This window comes from Erigeron canadensis, chromosome 1, assembly GCF_010389155.1.
Source record: "Erigeron canadensis isolate Cc75 chromosome 1, C_canadensis_v1, whole genome shotgun sequence".
NCBI classification, from domain to species: domain Eukaryota; kingdom Viridiplantae; phylum Streptophyta; class Magnoliopsida; order Asterales; family Asteraceae; genus Erigeron; species Erigeron canadensis.
In genome coordinates, this window is record NC_057761.1 from 7,406,646 (window position 1) to 7,425,236 (window position 18,591).

The 18,591-nt window shown below is 30.3% G+C and overlaps 2 protein-coding genes across 2 annotated transcripts; one reads left to right on the forward strand and one right to left on the reverse strand.

Moving 5' to 3' along the window:
* On the forward strand, positions 1 to 5,635 carry LOC122611070 (serine/threonine-protein kinase BSK1-like). Its single transcript, XM_043784030.1, has 9 exons — positions 1 to 479; positions 1,556 to 1,691; positions 2,430 to 2,563; positions 2,824 to 2,929; positions 3,388 to 3,473; positions 3,904 to 4,092; positions 4,183 to 4,353; positions 4,434 to 4,547; positions 5,248 to 5,635. The coding sequence occupies exons 1-9, from the start codon at positions 63 to 65 to the stop codon at positions 5,503 to 5,505; spliced, it is 1,611 nt and encodes a 536-aa protein (XP_043639965.1). The 5' UTR covers positions 1 to 62; the 3' UTR covers positions 5,506 to 5,635.
* A 543-nt stretch (positions 5,636 to 6,178) lies between these two features.
* On the reverse strand, positions 6,179 to 11,312 carry LOC122611078 (cytokinin riboside 5'-monophosphate phosphoribohydrolase LOG5-like). The gene is made up of 7 exons (XM_043784042.1): positions 11,131 to 11,312; positions 9,712 to 9,809; positions 9,571 to 9,601; positions 9,257 to 9,356; positions 9,093 to 9,163; positions 7,617 to 7,760; positions 6,179 to 6,418 (listed from the first exon to the last, which is right to left on the reverse strand). The coding sequence occupies exons 1-7, from the start codon at positions 11,248 to 11,250 to the stop codon at positions 6,302 to 6,304; spliced, it is 681 nt and encodes a 226-aa protein (XP_043639977.1). The 5' UTR covers positions 11,251 to 11,312; the 3' UTR covers positions 6,179 to 6,301.
* Positions 11,313 to 18,591: the final 7,279 nt, after the last annotated feature.

Here is an 18,591-nt window from a genome sequence, read left to right on the forward strand (position 1 = left end):
TCCATTTTCTTGAATTCAACAAAAGAAAATTCTCTCCAATTTTTCTTTCAAATAATAAAATCATGGGTCTTTGTGCATCAGCTCCAAAATCAAAAACAACCCCAGAAAGATTATTACAAAACCATCAAAAAAACAATCTTTTTAGTAGTAATAATAATAGTAATACTACTACTACTACTAATAATAATAATAATAATAATATTTCACCGTCAGCCAACAACAACCAACAACAAAAGTTTTCCGGGCAAGTTACGTCACCGACCACCGGAGCTGGCGGTGGTGGTGCCACCCCTGCTTTTTCTGAGTTTTCATTCAGTGACATAAAAACAGCTACTGAAAATTTTAGTAGTGATTTGATTGTATCTGAAAGTGGTGAAAAAGCACCAAATATTGTTTATAAAGGAAGGCTCAAAAATCGTCGGTTTATTGCTGTTAAAAAGTTCTCTAAGTTGTCATGGCCTGACCCCAAACAGTTTGCGGTAATTCTGTATATATATGTTAGTAATGTTGTTATTTTAATTTTTATTATATATGTTTATTATTTGTGTTTGGAGTGTTTAAATTTCTCAGGAAAATTGTTTCTTGGAAACTTCATAGTCTTGATATATATTTTTGTGTTATAATTTCGAAAATGATACACCATGTAGTACTAGAATAAGTTTACAGACAATTAATAATTACGTGTTATATAAGTTCCAGAATGATCATTGTGACTTTTTTTTATTGTGTTTTCTTTAACCGTGCCTATGACCCGTGGTTCACGGCTAATAAGTCCAACGGGAGGATGTATTAGTGTTTAATTATTAACTTGGGGAAAACTAACGACTAATAGCTAACATTTGCCGTTTGTAAATATAAACTGGAAATAAAATATAAAAAAATATAAAAGAAAAAGGAATTTGGCTTTTTGTATGAATTTTGGAAATGATTTTCGCCAAAGTCAAACTAAGTAACTTAAGCTACAAAAACTTTGTATGAGTTTGAAAAACTCGTTCATAATAATTGGTTTTGTTAGACTGTCATGTGTATATGGTACTAGAATTTTGTTGGTGTTGCTTAAATTAGTAAATAAAACAAAATAGAATTGTTTATTGGTTTCACATTTCACATTTGTAACGTGTTGTGTTTGACTTCAAGAATCTTGGTATGAGGGGAGTAGGAGTATTCATTTTTTTTCTATGGTTGTGGTTTGTTGAAATTTTGAGTATTCGTAATGCAATTGGCCTAGCTAGCGGTAACAGTTTCCTTAACTTCATTGTTCTAGGTTCAAACCGTATCGTAGGCATAGTTTATGATTTCCCCGTTTCAAGAAATAAATGAAAATGAAACGCAGTATACAACTTGTTTGGAAGGACAGATTATTACACGGGCTTTTCATTTAAATTAATGTTAGAATACATAGACGGTAGTTTTGGTCCCTTTGACTATTAAGGAAATCAAAGCTAACATTAATAAGAGCGTAAAGTTTTTCCCTTTTTCCTCTAAGATTTGACTCGTGTCACGTGTGTGACGTATTTTATAATGGAGATTAATGACAGGTTATTTGAACTTGTAGGAGGAAGCATGGGGTGTTGGCAAATTGCGACACAAAAGGTTGGCTAATTTGATTGGATACTGTTGTGACGGTGAAGAGAGGTTGCTTGTTGCCGAGTACATGCCTAATGACACTCTTGCTAAGCATCTATTTCATTGTATGTATACTTGTAGTAATATACTTATGCACTTGTATATCATTCTGTAGTTTAGGTCATCATGGTCATTCAATTCGATATATCCAATAAATGCCTCTAAATATATATGCAATAGAAGAATGTAAGATGTGACTTCAATTCTAATTTTACAGAAATTTACATAGGACACATATACTGGATAATTGAAGAACAGTAGACCTATATGTATAATCGAAATCTCATATATGGTTATTTTACATACTTTTCCAGCTAAGAGTTAATCATGGGTGCATGACCATGTGATCTCCTTCACTTTCTCTGTAAAACATAATATATACTAAGACGAGATTATAAAGTTTGTCAATTTTTTTTGTCAATATAAGCTTTACATGGGATTGCAAATTTGTCGCATAGCCTCTTCTTCATTGATTTATATCAAGGTTATCTAGTAATAACATCTATGAACTCAGACGACGATTATGGCATCATGACACCAATAAGAATCAAAACTAAAGCACCTATGTGGTTCAAAATTTTGTTTACATTCCCACAGTTGTTGCTAAAATCCTTAATATCTTACTTATTTTAGTAGAAAGTTCATTAAATTCATTTGAAGAAATATGAGACACATAATGGATTAACTATTTTCTTACAAATATGGTATCCTTTATGTCCTAGTCAGTTTACAGCCCAAATGAGACTTCATATTCAACTTGCTTGGTTCATTTCTTATATTAATGGGTTGTATGATGTTTATAGGGGAAAACCAGACAATTGAGTGGGCTATGCGGATAAGGGTTGCTCAATATATATCTGAAGCCTTAAACTATTGTAGTACAGAAGGCCGCGAATTATATCATGACCTCAATGCATATAGGATCCTTTTTGATGAGGTACCTCATCAATTAATTATTGTCTTATACTAATGTTCTCAGTCCCAAATTAAATTAAGTATAATTGGGAATTCTTTACAATTACCGTTGTGTGTTTGGAAACGTTTTATCATGATAATTCAGTTAGGCTTATTTTACTTTACACATTTCTTTTGGATGAAGCGAGTATATTGGTTTTCAAGAGATACGCGTATCTCTATATAGTCAGCTTTGATGCCCTTTCAGAGATAATATGCTAATTGCTTTATTGTACTTTGTAGGATGGTGATCCCAGGCTTTCATGTTTTGGATTAATGAGAAACAGCAGGGATGGAAAAAGTTATAGTACTAATCTTGCTTACACCCCTCCGGAATATCTCAAACATGGTAATTGATTAAATTTGTTTTTTCTTTTTTTTTTTAAATCACTTAAAATGTTATACTCTAGTAGGAATTACCCTGTCACTATAAATAAGTGGCAAGTCTCGGAGAAACCTGTAATATCACTCACAAGATTGAGTAATGAAACGGTGGAGCCTTTTTCAAGTAAATAATATTAATAATAAACAGAAGAATGTGCCTTTTTTGCCATCTTATCAAATTTTTCGTAATCTATGACTGCCATCTTTCATACGTTCTAATCAGAAATAACGACAGATATAACGACATAACAATGGATCATATGCATTTGTTGGTATTATATTTTTATATATGGTTATATCATCTTCTGCTTCTGCAAGACAGTTACTGCACATGCAACCTATGGAAAACATTAAATACTATGGCCACTATTATAATATTTCCACGGTTCTCCTAAATGCACTCCTGTATTCTTTATCTTGCAGGGAGAGTCACCCCGGAGAGTGTTGTTTACAGCTTTGGGACGGTCCTTTTAGATCTTCTAAGTGGGAAACACATCCCTCCAAGTCATGTAAGTTGTTCCTAATCAATTAGAGAATTTAACATTCTGTTTTAGTCTCTTGTTGAGAGTAAGGACGCACTTTTTGAGCGTGGGTCACAATTACTTATTTAAAATGGGAAATTGGTACCGTGAAATGTTGTTGCACTCTACAAGTAGCATTTTTGCCTTTGAGAAGTTTGCATCTGGTCCACCATCTAAATTATGTGCTAATATATTGTATCTTTCCAATAATCAATGTTTCTTGCCTAGACTTAAACATGTAGACAATGGCGGACCTACATGAAGCTACTCTGGAAAAATATAATTGTGATGTTTTGTAGTGTAAACATAAGAAATAGAGTTTTATCATGGTGTTACGTAACCTGGTTGATAGTACTTTGTCCACCACATTTTTGTTTATTTCATTGCTCATTATCTTTATTCTGAACAACTATTGTAGGCGCTTGATTTGATCCGTGGAAAAAATATCATACTATTAATGGAGTCGCATTTAGAAGGAAACTTTTCAACAGATGAAGCAACTATACTTGTCGATCTTGCCTCCAAATGTTTGCAATATGAACCCAAAGATAGACCTAGCATTAAAGATCTGGTTGCAACACTTGCCCCTCTTCAAACCAAATGTGACGTAAGGACTTCTTTCTCATGAAACTTTCTTTGATATTCAACTATTCATCCTCATTTTTGTTGAAATGTCTTTGTAATTATTGTTTTTTAGGTTCCATCTCATGTAATGCTTGGAATTTCGAAACAAGAAGAAGCTCCTTCAACTCCACAACGCCCTCTTTCGCCTTTAGGAGATGCTTGTTCTCGGAAGGATCTTACGGCAATTCATCAGATCTTGGTTATGACACACTATCGTGATGATGATGGAACTGGAACCAATGAGGTAATGTGCTTTGTACCCTGTGATATATTCTTGGTACATGGATTAGAATTGTTTGATGAAGGCGGGAAGATCAATTTCAGTTGTCATTCCAAGAATGGACTCAACAGATGAGAGATATGTTGGAGGCAAGGAAACGTGGTGACCAAGCATTCCGTGATAAAGACTTCAAAGCTGCCATCGACTTCTATTCACAGGTAATGTGAAAAGAAAGTTGTTGCACAGGTTATCTTGACATTTTTATTTCAACACACTTTTATAAGTTTTTTTGGAACTGCAAGGCATTAATAGATCGACCCAACCCAAGATGAGATGTGACAATCTGTAACTCAATAGGTGATTTGGGTCCTAGTAGGCGTTAACAATTAATCTTGACCCGAAAAGCATATTTCTAATCTACCTTATCTCCAGACGAAAGAAAACCAGTTACCAATTATAGTGAATAACATCACTCGTATTCCTAGAACTTAAGTTAAGCTTCAAGTGGTCCTCGAGGATTTCGTGCACTTTGTTTTGATAACTATAGAAGATACAACAAGAGTTGAACTAGTCAAACTCACTTTCACCACTTTGATACTGACCACAACTATACATAACACGCTCATGAAACAAATTTCATCATCCATTTGTTATCCATAGAAATATAGCTGCAAACAAACCAGTAATTAATTCGTCCGTGCTTCACCCTTAAGTTATACATAGGGACAATTTACTCTAGAATTGAAATGACGATATCCGATATATGTATGTGTGTATATATATACACTAAGACACCTTTTCATGATCCTAGAAGTTCACAACTTTTTGACGTTTTACTAGTTAAAACAGCTTGTATAATTTTCATCTATTTTTTGAATTTTGTAACTGAAATTCTATTTGGGCATTCTGCATATGCAGTTCATAGATGTGGGAACGATGATATCACCAACCGTGTACGCAAGGCGGAGCCTGTGCTACTTGCTCTGTGATCAACCTGATGCCGCCCTTCGAGATGCCATGCAAGCACAAATAGTTTATGCAGACTGGCCCACTGCTTTCTACATGCAATCAGTGGCTCTGGGCAAGCTGGACATGCATCAAGACGCTCTCGATATGTTAAATGAGGCTGCTGGACTAGAAGAAAAGAAACAAAAAAGGGATCGACGGGGCTCATAATATCATCATGGGTACACATTCTCACTAAAATTGGTAAATAATTTGTTGTCAAATGTGCTTGACTTCAAATTTTTGAGTTACTTGACATACAAAAGTTGTTATATTTAATAAATGCAAAGCTTGTTGATCATAGGTATTTTCGTGTTTATAGTAGCATTAGAAATACATGTTAGAATACATATCAAAAAAAATACATTCAGTCTTTTTTGACAACTTCAAATTGGTAATTACCAGCTCATTTTGGAATTTGGGAAAACAATTTCAAAGTCAAAAATCCAAAATGATCTTCAGGGCTCTTCAGGCGTAGCAAGGTATGGGTCCCTGTCGTGGTCCTTGTATCGGACTTCCTAGTCTAGGGACCCGGTCATCTAAGGTCTTCTTTTTTTTAAAAAAATATAAGAACCGGTCTGGGTCTAGGCGTGTACCTGACTATTGTCCTGATATATCAAATTCATTGGGTCGGGGCCTTGGACTAATCCCAAGCTTAAAATGTTTTCGCATCAACTGATTTACAGTTTATATACAAATACAATAATCCAAAAGATTTCATTTTCCATTCATCCATACATAAAACTAAGACACATTGTTCCAAAAGACTAACATCTAGCTTAAATTCAAATATGCATCGAGTATTCATACGGTACAACTTTTAATTATGTTTTACTAAGTTGTACCATATAACTACTCGATGCAGCTAAAGTGAGATCATGTATATACACTTCATTAGTCTTCTAAAGCCCCTACGTTACGTTAAATTAAAGACCCTAGGAACAACACCTCCTTGTTTCTTCTTCGGCTAAGCGTCTACAAAAGCTATTTCAGGACGCAAAGCATTGAACCCAACTGGAACTGGCTGCTTCTCCACCTCCCACTTGGCCTGAGGAATTACTCCATCTTTTACAGGGATGTACTCCTGGTCCCCCCCAAAATTTATTAAATTAAAATGAAAGCAACAGAATAATTTAACAAATACATAAAAGACAAGACCAACTAAATGGATATTTGTATCTGTCAAGATTCTTCTCCATTACATACACATTTTGTCTCTGCTATTTATATGAATATATTTGATATTTCATGAATTATTGCCTTTTTGGTATTCCCCTGACCAGACATTTATTTTATAAACTTCCACTGTATTTCCCCATAACTATCATCTTTTTACATCTTGATCCCTTCAACTTTCTATGTATCCATTTTTTTCATTTCAATTGCAAGACAAATTATATGGTGAGAAACCAAACAACAACAACTGTACCCAATCCCTGAGCAGGGTATGGGGGAGGTGAGCTGTAGACAGTCTTATCTCTACCCAGAGGTAAAGAGACTGCTTCCATAAGAACCTCCGGCCAAGAATATGTAAAAGCCATACAAGGGTAAAGTGAGAAACCCTTAATAGATTATCTGAAATACTGACAAATGATGTACATATCTACAGTATTTAACTCAGGCTTTGGTTTTGATTTTTTTAACTCCAAATTTTTCTTGCGTTTTAGTTTCGCATAAGAAATCAAACCGTACCCGTCTAGCTTTAGTTAATTTTGTTGTACATTTTATTATAAGCTACTAGATTTTGATCTTATGTTTATAGTCAAAAGCTTTAAATGATAATCTTAAATATTTTATTGATAATTTTTCGTTATAAAATGTAGTTTTATAACTTATAAGTTGCTAGCAGTAGATTTGGGGTAATATATAGGCATATAGTTGTTCAGGAAAATAACATAAAGATAAAAAAAAATAAAACATATATGTGTGTAATTATATTTGATGATCACATGCAAGGGTTTTAATCATTTGAAAACTAAATTTTTTGTAAAAACAAAAAAACTGGCTAAAATACATGTGATCTGAATTTAACACAATGTGTTTTAAAATTTTTTTTTAGAAAGACACATTGTGTTAAGTTCACATCACAACCTGTTTGAACAATTTTCTGATTTTCACGTGTTATCAAAAATACACTGTGATTAAAACCTAACATAATGTGTTTTACATAACACAATAAAAAAATACATTGTGTTATATTCAAATCACAATGTGTTTTGAACAGTTTTCTAATTTTAACAAAAATATTAGTTTTTGAATGAAAATTTCACTCACATACAAACCTCAAGTTTCTGAACAAGTTCTTTGGCATTAGGTGCAGAGACCAAGATGTGACGTTGAGAAGGTTTGATAAATCCATCATCTACTGCCTTATCGATGAATGTGAGCAGATTGTTGTAGTACCCATCCACATTCAGTAAGCCCACCTGCACACACAATTTGAACTACTGTTTAATTGCGTGACTAAAATCGTCTTAACATATATATCGTCTTAAAATACTTGGAGAGACCAACTTGTAACAAATTATGTACATATCATTTTCGAAGTAATTAGCACAAATTATGTACATATCATTTTCGAAGTAAACAACCTTCGAAGTTCCGCCCACGTGCGCAAATTATGTACATATAATTTTCGAAGTAATTAGCACAACCCAATATATTATATCGTAATCGTATTATTAAAGTATTTGTTTGTGGAAAATGATATATATTTTTAATAAATAGCCTAATAATCTTTTTAAAAAGTCTAAAAAGTTTAAAACATGACAAACCACTTTCTTTTTATTTTAATTTTCAAATTTTGATTTTATCAAATGTCATGATCTCATAGTTTAGAAGATATTTTCAGTGTTACCCGTATTACCAGATATTTTTAAATTTCACATTATCATATGAACCGAGGCAAATTCATGTCTTTTTGTAAAGACGTCATACTTGACGACTTTAGGAAGCGATTTAGGAAACGGCATCCCTCCAAGATGCCATGAAGCCGTCTATTACACCACCCCACTTAGGCTTCTTGGCAAAAAAAAATTTGGTCGTACGGCTTGTATAAGACGCCTAACTCTTTCTCTATGTCTCATTTCATTCCTTTTTCTATGTTATCAAACAAAATGCCTTCAAAGATATTTACCAACAGGCCTGCTAACTACCCTCCATTTTTTGGTGACGTTTTAGGGTGTGACTTGACGCCAAATGGTGCAAGTTCCCCTCCCCTAAAATCCATCATAAGAGCATTCATAATGGTATCAACTTATCAAAGACATTTTTTTTAATGTCCCTTATATGAATATATGATATTAAATTATGAGTGTTAGCTAAAGATATAAAAAGTATTTTAATAATGAAATTCAAAAGTTAGTGTGAGTGTATTGAAAAAAGTCATTGATCAAATAGATTGAAGATTCTGCAACTTTTTTAAGAAAAAAGTTATTTACTCTAATGGTAATAAGTTATTCAAAGACTTTTTTGTCCATAAAAAGCTTTTTAGTATTGAAAAAAAGTCATTGATCAAATAGGTCGAAGATTCTCAAATTTTTTTAAGAAAAAAGTTATTTATTCTAATGGTAATAAGTTATTTGAAGATTTTTTTGTCCATAAAAAGCATTTCATCGATCTCTGATTCCAGATGCCCTAACCTCCATTTTTGAAAATAATATACAGTAATTTAATTAATTTAAAAAAGAACTTATAGACACAAAATCTAGAGCAAAGTACATATTTTATGCACAAAGTACAAGTAATGAATGCATTACAGGTTTGTCATGGATTCCAAGTTGAGCCCAACTAATGACTTCAAGTAGTTCCTCAAGGGTACCATATCCACCTGAATGCATAATAGAGTAGTACAATATAAGCATGTTATGCACTAAAGTGTTGTACAATCATGATAGTTGACTTAAAAAGAGTAAAGCTTTGCCTGGAAGAGCAATGAAACAATCAGAGTGGTGGGCCATCATAGCTTTTCTTTGGTGCATGTCACCTACAGCTTTAACTTCTCCTATACTTTCTCCAGTTTTCTGTAATTAGTTCACATTAATAAATTTAAAAAAAAATTGGAACTAATTTAATGATACAATTTTGTGTTTCCTTTATGTATTAGTTATCTTGTCATATTTTTAATGTTTTAATTAATAAAATTTGCTGTTAAAAAATAAGAAAACATTATTCTTTCATTAAGTACTTCAAAAATAAAACTAAGAATTGGAAATTAAGTTAGTGATTTAATATTACATCCTTCCCCATCAAAGCTCTTGGTATGACCCTGCAAAAATATAGATTTTCTTAGAATATATTAATTTCCTTGATATTAACATGTGTTTATTACTTTATTTTAAATAAATAAAACATATGGAGACAAAATGGAAATAATACCCCAGGACATGACCACCACCACAATGAACAGCTTGAGAAACTAACCCCATCAAACCAATGCTTCCTCCCCCATAGACAAGATCAAGCCTTTTTTCTACCTTCAATCATTATCAACCAAAAAATTATATATGTACATATATACAATAATTAATATAAAAAATAATAATTATAAACTTTTTAACATAATTAATATATGTGTGTGATGGTAAATTTACTAATTAAGGGGTGTTTGTGTTTGCGTTTCCATAAAAGATTATGCGTTTAAAAACTGCGTTTTGAAAAAGCATGTCCCTATCTGCTTTTTTAAAACTGCTTTTTTTTCTAATTAAACGCAGATAATCAGTTATTTTGCCAAACACATTTTTCGATTATTTGCGTTATACAAACGCAATAATCAGATAATCAACTCAAAACTCGATCACAAACACCCCTTAATAATTTTTTATACTCCGTAATATATAACAATTATTCTTCTAGACAGTTATATACAAGTTGTAAATAAAAAGAAATTGTTGAAGCTTTATTATCATAACTATATGTACACGCTTTGATATGCTTCTAATCGATGTTTAGTACGTAGCATCTAATTAAGTACATGCAATTAGGTAAAAACAATTAATAACTCTAAATTTGTAGATTAAATGATTACTTGTTTTGATTTGATAGGTCCAATATAACTTTTTAGTACTGAAGTATGCGTATTATCTATATAATGACATGACATGCGAAATATCTAAACTTTAAAATAAGAAAATACGGAGTATAATATATTCTGCCTTTTAAAATGAAAAAATATAAAATATTCTAGCTCAAAGCTAGAAAACTGAATATTTCTTCTTTTTTAGTAAAATCCAAGTATCCAACTATCCATCTCTTGTTAGTGATTGACTTGTGCAAGAATCAAGATACATTATAAAATACAATATATACTTATACTTATATTTATGTTAGTACGATATAAGTACAAACATATATAGAATACATTCTATGTCAAGTTATTCATATTTTACACCAAATGTTCACATTCACATGTAACATAAATAGATTGAAATCTATATGTTTTCAGATACAATTTTGATATTTAAGCTAAAACCAACTCATTTTGATATTCAAGAAGTTCATTAATTAAGTTACATTATTACATACACAACTGAAGTTCATGTGTTTTTGTATTAAATATTTTGTTTCTTAAACACCATTTGTTGATCAAATAGCTAGATAATAACCAATGTGAATGAAAGTGAAAATGCAAGTCCCAAAAAGAGTTTTTTCTGTAAAAGATCTAGTGTTAGATTCTTATAACATAACATATACAAAAAGAAATCATATAATCTAATAATCACAAAGTTAATTTAAATATCAGAGAAATGTGTTATGTGTGTATGTTTGTGCGTGCATGGAAGAAAGAATTAATGATACCAGTTCTTGAGCCAACTCAAAGGCAGCATCTCTATACACATCCCTTTTACCAGAACTACTACCACAAAACACACAAACACTTTTGAATCTTGACTTATTTTGTTGCTCCTCATTCTCCATCGTAGATTCTCTTTTGACCCTTTGAAAGCTTATCTTTCTATGTGAAATAATGATGATGAACCCTAACCACTCACCATGTATAGATATTATTGTTGTTTAAAATGTAAAGAAATGAAATGTTAGTGTTGTGCATATATAGTCCCTCAAAGATGGTTATTTTCTAGCGAAACATAAAATTGCTTTTCACATTATCTCTTTGTAAATGAGTTGTTGGCTCGTTGATAACATATTTGACATTGGAGAAACTTAATGTGTTCAAATCCTACTTCCTATATTTGTAGAAGTGGATTATTAGAAGCGTTTTGAGAGTCCTGTGTTTCATAGCAAACATGTGTGGTCCAAGCTCCGCATATTGCCAATTGTATGTCTTTGTGATGTTTCGAATGTTAATTACTGATCACTAACTTACTGTTAGAAAAAAACATTATGAAAGGGTGACTTTATTTAAAGGGGAATATTACAAACAAAATTAAGTTTTTTGCCATAAACATGTTTTATTAGTTTGTACCAAGGAACGTTGCGGAACTCGGGAATTGGCATCGGATCGGAAAGGGGGAGTTAGAATTTTTTTAAAAATTAGATCAGAATCGGATCGGTGATCAAAGAGTTTTTTATGTATAAAATATTAGTTTTCAAATTATATGTAAGAAAAAGTATAAAATATGTAAAAAAGTTCAAACTTAAACGTAACAAAAATTTTCAACTTAAACATAATTGTCGAGAATAAATAACATAATTTATAAAAGCTTTAACAAAAAAAAAAAAAAAGTTTGACTTTGGTTGACCCGATCAGATACAGCTGAGTCTTGACCGATACAACCTAGTCTTGACCGATACGGCCGAGTCTTGACCAAGTTGACCCGAGTCTAGAACCTTGGCCGATTTTTATACCGAGTATGGCAAACTCATATCGCCAGTCAGCCGATACACGATCGATCCGACTCAATAAAATCGACTGTATCGGCCGAGTTTCACAACCTTAGTTTGTACAGTATCTAAGTTATATTGTGTGGTAAATAACTAAATATTGGCTCCCAAATTTACACACTAATAGGTAAAGAAGATAACTTGTATGACCTCTCTTTTATAAATGTGAAAGAGGGTTACTATGTTAAAGTTAGATAAACTAACTTAAATACAATGTTTAATTTATCTTTAGATTAACTAGCTAGTTATATAGATCTCAAGACACAGATCCAACTCTATTTGGTAGGACAACTAATGTAAAAGAAAACAGAAAGTAACACTTAGTAATTACGGGGCAACAAGAAAAATTGTTTTCACAATTGTTGTCTTTTCTTAAAAAAACAAAAAAGGAGGGAAACATTTTGAGGCATGGATGTTGATGTGTAGAATGTTGGCAAACCTCCATTGATGATAATCTCTACAACTTACGTTTTTAAAAAATCTACTTGTTTGTTTTCCATTTTGGTGAAAGAGAAGCATGTGTCCAGACTTAAACATCCTTGGTTTTATCTATAAATAGATAAAGTAAGTCACATGACCTGCCATATGTTATTCATTCGACCCTTTGGGAATAAGTTTCTCTATTCATACTTCTTGCCCATATTCGACATACAAAATTGGGGATGAGTTATTAAACTTATCTTCGACTCATGTTTGGATGGGCACGTTGAGAACACATGTATGTTACAAGTCAATGTTAAAACTGGCGAATCCTTGCCCTAAGAATAAATATATCAATATTTTTGATAAGAATATAACTTCTCATATTCGGACAATTCTTCGTAATATATGTATAGCTTGTTGTAAACATATCTCGAGGTTATAAAACAAATCATTTTCCTGGTATATACTGAATACAATCATACGTCCTTGTAAGGCCGCTCCTTATAGGGCTTCTAGCCCGCGTCTAATCTGCGTCCGACGCGCAAGAAGCTTCAGACACTATTAGCACCGCGGCGTCTGTAGGCTGCGTCCGAGGGTTGCTTCTAATTTCAAACGCAGTAGAAGTGGTGGTGGTGGCTCCCTCTTGTGTTTGTATCCGTTGCAAACAAAAAAAAATGATTTTTTCAAAATATTTCATATAAAACGGCTAGTTTTGTTTTTTTTTTTCTTCTCCTATATATACCATTATCACACTACCCTTTTATTTCACACTATCAAACATACATACTTCTATCTATCTTAAACCATCTTAAGCACATACCACCCCAAAAAAATGTCTGATTCATCAGCATCCTCCTCCTCTGGCTCTGATTATGAATCAACCGAATACGAATCAATCAATCGGGCTGTTCCCAAGATGAACGCAATTTTCAATCCCGAGGCCATAATTACAGAGTTTGAAGAAGAGTTGATAGCTAATACTGTCCTCCCAACTCGCACGTGGTCTGAAAGGTGTTCAACACAGCTTCGTATGTACGAGGAGTTGCGCGATAGAAGGACTCATCATGAACTCCGCAATGCTCTGGTTGAACATGTTTGGAACCTCCCGGAACACGGCCGTCAACGTTGATGCGTAGTGTTTTTTTTTTCTAATAAAGTGATTTTTCACAATTTATGTTTTCTAGTTTAATGTTTAAGTTTTAGAATAAATTTTTATGTGTTTTATTTTTTTTTAAGTGTTGTAATGTTGTTTATTTATAATAGATTGTGTATGTTTAATTTTATGAAAAATAAAAATGAAATAATATAATAATGGATGAATAGTGTTAGAAGTGAGTTAGAAGTAAGGGTTATAAGGAGGGGGTGTTTTTGGTGTGTCTGGAAGTGATGAATAGTGTTAGAAGTGGGTTAGATCGGTTCCTTATAAAGAGAGACCTAATCAATCTAATATTTTAACCAGTAGGTAATAGCTTAGTGGCCACCAGCCGCTATTTTCCAGGAGAGGTCCTGAGTTCGAGTCTTCTCAAAGGCAAACTTGAGATCATGAAGGAATTATTAAGTAGTTGACATTCACCTGTATAATAGTCTGGCTAAGAGATTAGTTATTACCAAATGATACATGGAATCAAGGAGTTTTCATTCAAATACCTTTTTTCCCCTTATTAATCTAATAGTTGAATTACATGTGATATACCCATATTCAATTATTAATTTCCTTTTAAAATAAAATCAACAATTCGTAAATCATATAGCTAATAAGACTATCAACATTTGATTTAGTTAAGAAATAAGTTATCATGATTATGGTCCACTATTGATTTACGTATATTTGGTAAAAATAGTAAGTATTCGTTAGTTAGTAGCTTTTAGTTTGAGTTGAAACTATGGTTTTAAGTAAGGTTGATAACCAAAGCTTTTAAGTTTTTTACATACGTTGGTATGGTGACTATAACTACAACTTCAAGAGTTATTCGTAAAATTTTAAAATTAAATGTTTTCATCCAATTTAAAATATTCTGGAACGCTATTTTAAAGCATTAATTTTCAAATAAAAGTTATAGTTAGTTGCATCCAAACAAAATTTAAACGTAATACGAGATTATTGTTCAAAATTAAAAATTAAAACTTTCAAAAAGCTTTTGTCAAACATGTTCATTGGTTGCGAAAAGATAAATGATGCATATTACGCATTAAAATTCTTTTATCCTCGGATATCTTAATAGAACGATAAATTAACTTAACTCCTGTAGCTAAAAATCATTTTAATTATAAGATGTTGACATATTAAAAGATAAGATTAAATATAACACTAAGGTGGTGTTTGGTTCGCGAAATTCGTTGGAATTTTGACGGAATTAGAATCTGAATTTCATTACATATCATGTTTGGTTGATAGAATGGAATTCAGATTAAATTCAAGGACTTGTTTGGTTCGTAAGAAATTGAAATTGGAATTGGAATCCTTTGAATTTTATCATCTAAATGAATTCAAAATTTCATGGCAAATTGGATGGAAAGTTTTGATTTTCAATGGAATTCAAAATTTTACTCTTTAAAAATTATTATTATGTTTTATTTCATTAACGTTGTATTTTTTTAATTACTATTACTATTATTTATAAACATAAATATAAGTAATAACTATTAATAAAAATGACGAGTATTATTTATAATAATAATAATAGTAATAATAATAATTTATTATTATTATTATTATTATTATTATTATTATAATAAATTCTATTTTTTATTTTGTAAAATATATTTATATAATTTTTATTAGTAGTTTTTACTATTATTATTATAATTAATATAAATTTTAATTTATATAAATATATTTATTTATAATATCAATAATAAAAATTATACTTAATAATTGTTACTATTATTATTTTAATTAATATAATGATTATTTCTATTTATTTCATATTTCGTCATATCTTTATATAAATTTGTTTCAATTTTATAAAATTTTATATTTATTTTATATACAATTTTTAATTAATAAAGAGTTTTATTTAATTTATAAAATAATTATGTTACATTATATAAACTAATAATATTTTATACACCTTTATTTTTTTTAATTTATAAAAAGTACTACTATTTAAAGTTTATAAAAATATTTATTAGTTATTATTATTATTATTATTATTATTATTATTATTATTATTGTTATTTATATTATGAGTTTCATTCCATTTCAATTAATCCGGTCAACCAGACACATACATGTTATAATTCAGTCAAATTTCAATTTTATCAAATTTCAATCCATTCAGTTTCCAATCCAGTGAACCAAACACCTCCTAAGTGAAACCACATGTTAAATTCTTATATTTTTGGTTTATTTATAGGTATATATTTAAATCAATCTATCTTTTTTCATCTTATATATAACGTTAGGGAAAATGGGTGAAATTTTTTTCAAGTTACCCTTTAGATAAAAATCAAGAGTCAAGATTCAAATATAAGATGATCTTTGAATTTTAGTTCTTGATTTTCATTCAAAGGTCAAAATTTTCCCAACTTAACTCGAGTTGAAAAATTAACTTGAGGAATCATCTACCGAAAAAATACCTTTGTTTTGATAATTTGAGGTTACTCGTTTCTTATGACATTATGTCAATAGTACAATTACTGGGAAAAAAAATTAATTATAGATATTCAATGATCATTTATACTTTCAGAATAATAATATCCAAATTAGCCAATGAGTTGGTGACCCATTGGTAAGGTCTTTGATCTTGGGGGGATCCACCTAGGTTCGAGGGGATTTTCGAGAGTCTTGATTTCTAGGCATACGTGTAATTTAGGAGTAGAAGTAGAATAAAATGCCATATAAAAAAAAAGAAAAATAAAATAATATCCAAATTAAACACTGAAGTAACAATAACTTGTACTCTATGAAAAGGGATTAATTTCCTGGAATGTAACTATCTTTGACCGAATGTCTATAATAGGAAAAAACTAAAGTTATGTGTATTGTATGTAAGCAACTCGAAAAAATGTTTATTGTATGTAAGAAAACATACGTGGCAACCATATACAGGTGTCACTTGTTAGATTTTAATTGGTTGAAACGAAATTCTTACATACAATAAACATTATTTCAAAGTTGTTTACATATAATACACACAACTTTATTTATTTCCTACTATAAACATTTATGTAAAGTTTCTTACATTCGAGGAAACTAATCCCATATGAAAACCTCGAAACTAATCCCATATGAAAACAACATGTAACTATGTAAGTCTTGGTACTATGTCCAAAAACTCAAAGCTACTAGCTAGCCTTTTACATGCAAAACCGCTCGAGCATAAATCAAATCGATTGGTCCTCGTGGAGTAAATTTAGTTTTAAAGCTTAAACTAGATTTTAGAACCGTATCAAATACACGAGTTTATAACATTATCAATATAAAAATTAGTATATTAATAAAAAAAAAAAACTTATATTTTAAATGTAAAAACATATTTAAAAAGAATCTTAATAATAAATGCTAAATTATATCAAGGCTGAAAGTGTATCAGAGATTTTTATTCAAACTCTTCCAAAGAAGCAATACTTTGACTTTGATTACACGATTAACAGAGTTTTCATTGATGTCTTGCAAAAAAGAAATTTTATTTTTATTAGTCATGACTGTTAAGAACAATAAAAGAATCAGCGGGTTCATGGGGTTTTCAATGATTTCGTGTGTTGAATTTATTTGTAGGGTGTAGTTTATATAAGAGGACTCTATCATAAATATAGTTTGATTCCAATTATTAATAATAACAATGATTATCATAACTATAATCTAATTACAATTACTAATAATAACAATATTATATTTAATTTGATTAAAAACTAATAATATAAAATAAAATATTGGTATAAATATTAATTTGTATTAATCCGAATTTGTTATGTTTTATTATTAGATTAAACATTAAGCAATAAAATATTAACCTTTTAATAAAAAATTAAAAGTGTAAATTAGTGATAGAAAATTAAAAAGTATAAATTAATTAAGACATATATTAATTTAATTAATATGAAGAAATTGAAGTAATTAATGAAGTTAGATCAGTTATATTTTAGTATATATAAAGATTACTTTACATCAACGGTAATCATCAAAATATCTTGTACTTCTGATAGGAGTAGCTATCGTTTTATTAATACTTCGATGTTCAACAAAATAATAAAGATTAAAAAAATTGAAAAATCCATTCTTAAATTATTCCAAATAACTTTAAAATCACTCGTATTAAAATTGAACCTTAATTATTTCACTCCAAGAAAGCAACAATAATCTTTATCGAATAAACCTATTTTAAAGTTGTTCCAAATTACACTTTAGTTCATCATACAATGGCGGTTAATGTCACAAATTACAAATAGTTTTGCAATTATCGACACTTTTAATTACTGTAAGACTTAATAAAAGTTTATTGCTCTTTTAACCTGTGTAAAACTATATGGAAGTAAAACGTTATCTACAATAAAAAGTTTGAAGTTTTAAAAATCCACAATTTTAATTATGGACTTTGATATATAATTTGTCCAGTTAATGTGGACAAAAGTATATCGTATACAAAAAAGGTATGCAAAATTAAACATGAAAGTCCACATTTAATTAATATTGTGGATTTTTAACACTTATTTTTAACACTTTACACCTTTTAATGTGTATAAATTTTTATAAACATTCAGTTTAACATAGTTTTATGCACATAAAAAAGTAACAAACTTTTATAATGTATATACTCTAATAAAAAATATGAATAATTATAATATTATTTGTACATGACTCAAGATAGACTATGTTGTTTTTATCGTTAAAATCTCTAAGAAAAGACCTGGAAAACATGTCACTATTAGAAAAATCCAGAGATATATGTGGCAGTCATGCAGGAATTCCTTTGCTCTAGTCGAATAAGCTCATTCGCTAAAGAAAAAAGAAATTGTGAAAAGGTTGAATTGACGAGAGATGGGAGGTAA

What these genes read in the sequence shown, in the direction of transcription:
- LOC122611078 (XM_043784042.1), bottom strand. Translation starts at nt 11,250, where the DNA reads ATGGAGAATGAGGAGCAACAAAATAAGTCAAGATTCAAAAGTGTTTGT. An exon ending in GAGCTTTGATGGGGAAGGAT is followed by an intron (nt 9,357 to 9,570) that starts GTAATATTAAAT and finishes AACTAATTACAG; the next exon opens with AAAACTGGAGAAAGTATAGG. An exon ending in AACTTGTTCAGAAACTTGAG is followed by an intron (nt 6,419 to 7,616) that starts GTTTGTATGTGA and finishes GGGGGGGACCAG; the next exon opens with GAGTACATCCCTGTAAAAGA.
- LOC122611070 (XM_043784030.1), top strand. Translation starts at nt 63, where the DNA reads ATGGGTCTTTGTGCATCAGCTCCAAAATCAAAAACAACCCCAGAAAGA. An exon ending in ATAGGATCCTTTTTGATGAG is followed by an intron (nt 2,564 to 2,823) that starts GTACCTCATCAA and finishes TGTACTTTGTAG; the next exon opens with GATGGTGATCCCAGGCTTTC. An exon ending in ATGGAACTGGAACCAATGAG is followed by an intron (nt 4,354 to 4,433) that starts GTAATGTGCTTT and finishes GATCAATTTCAG; the next exon opens with TTGTCATTCCAAGAATGGAC.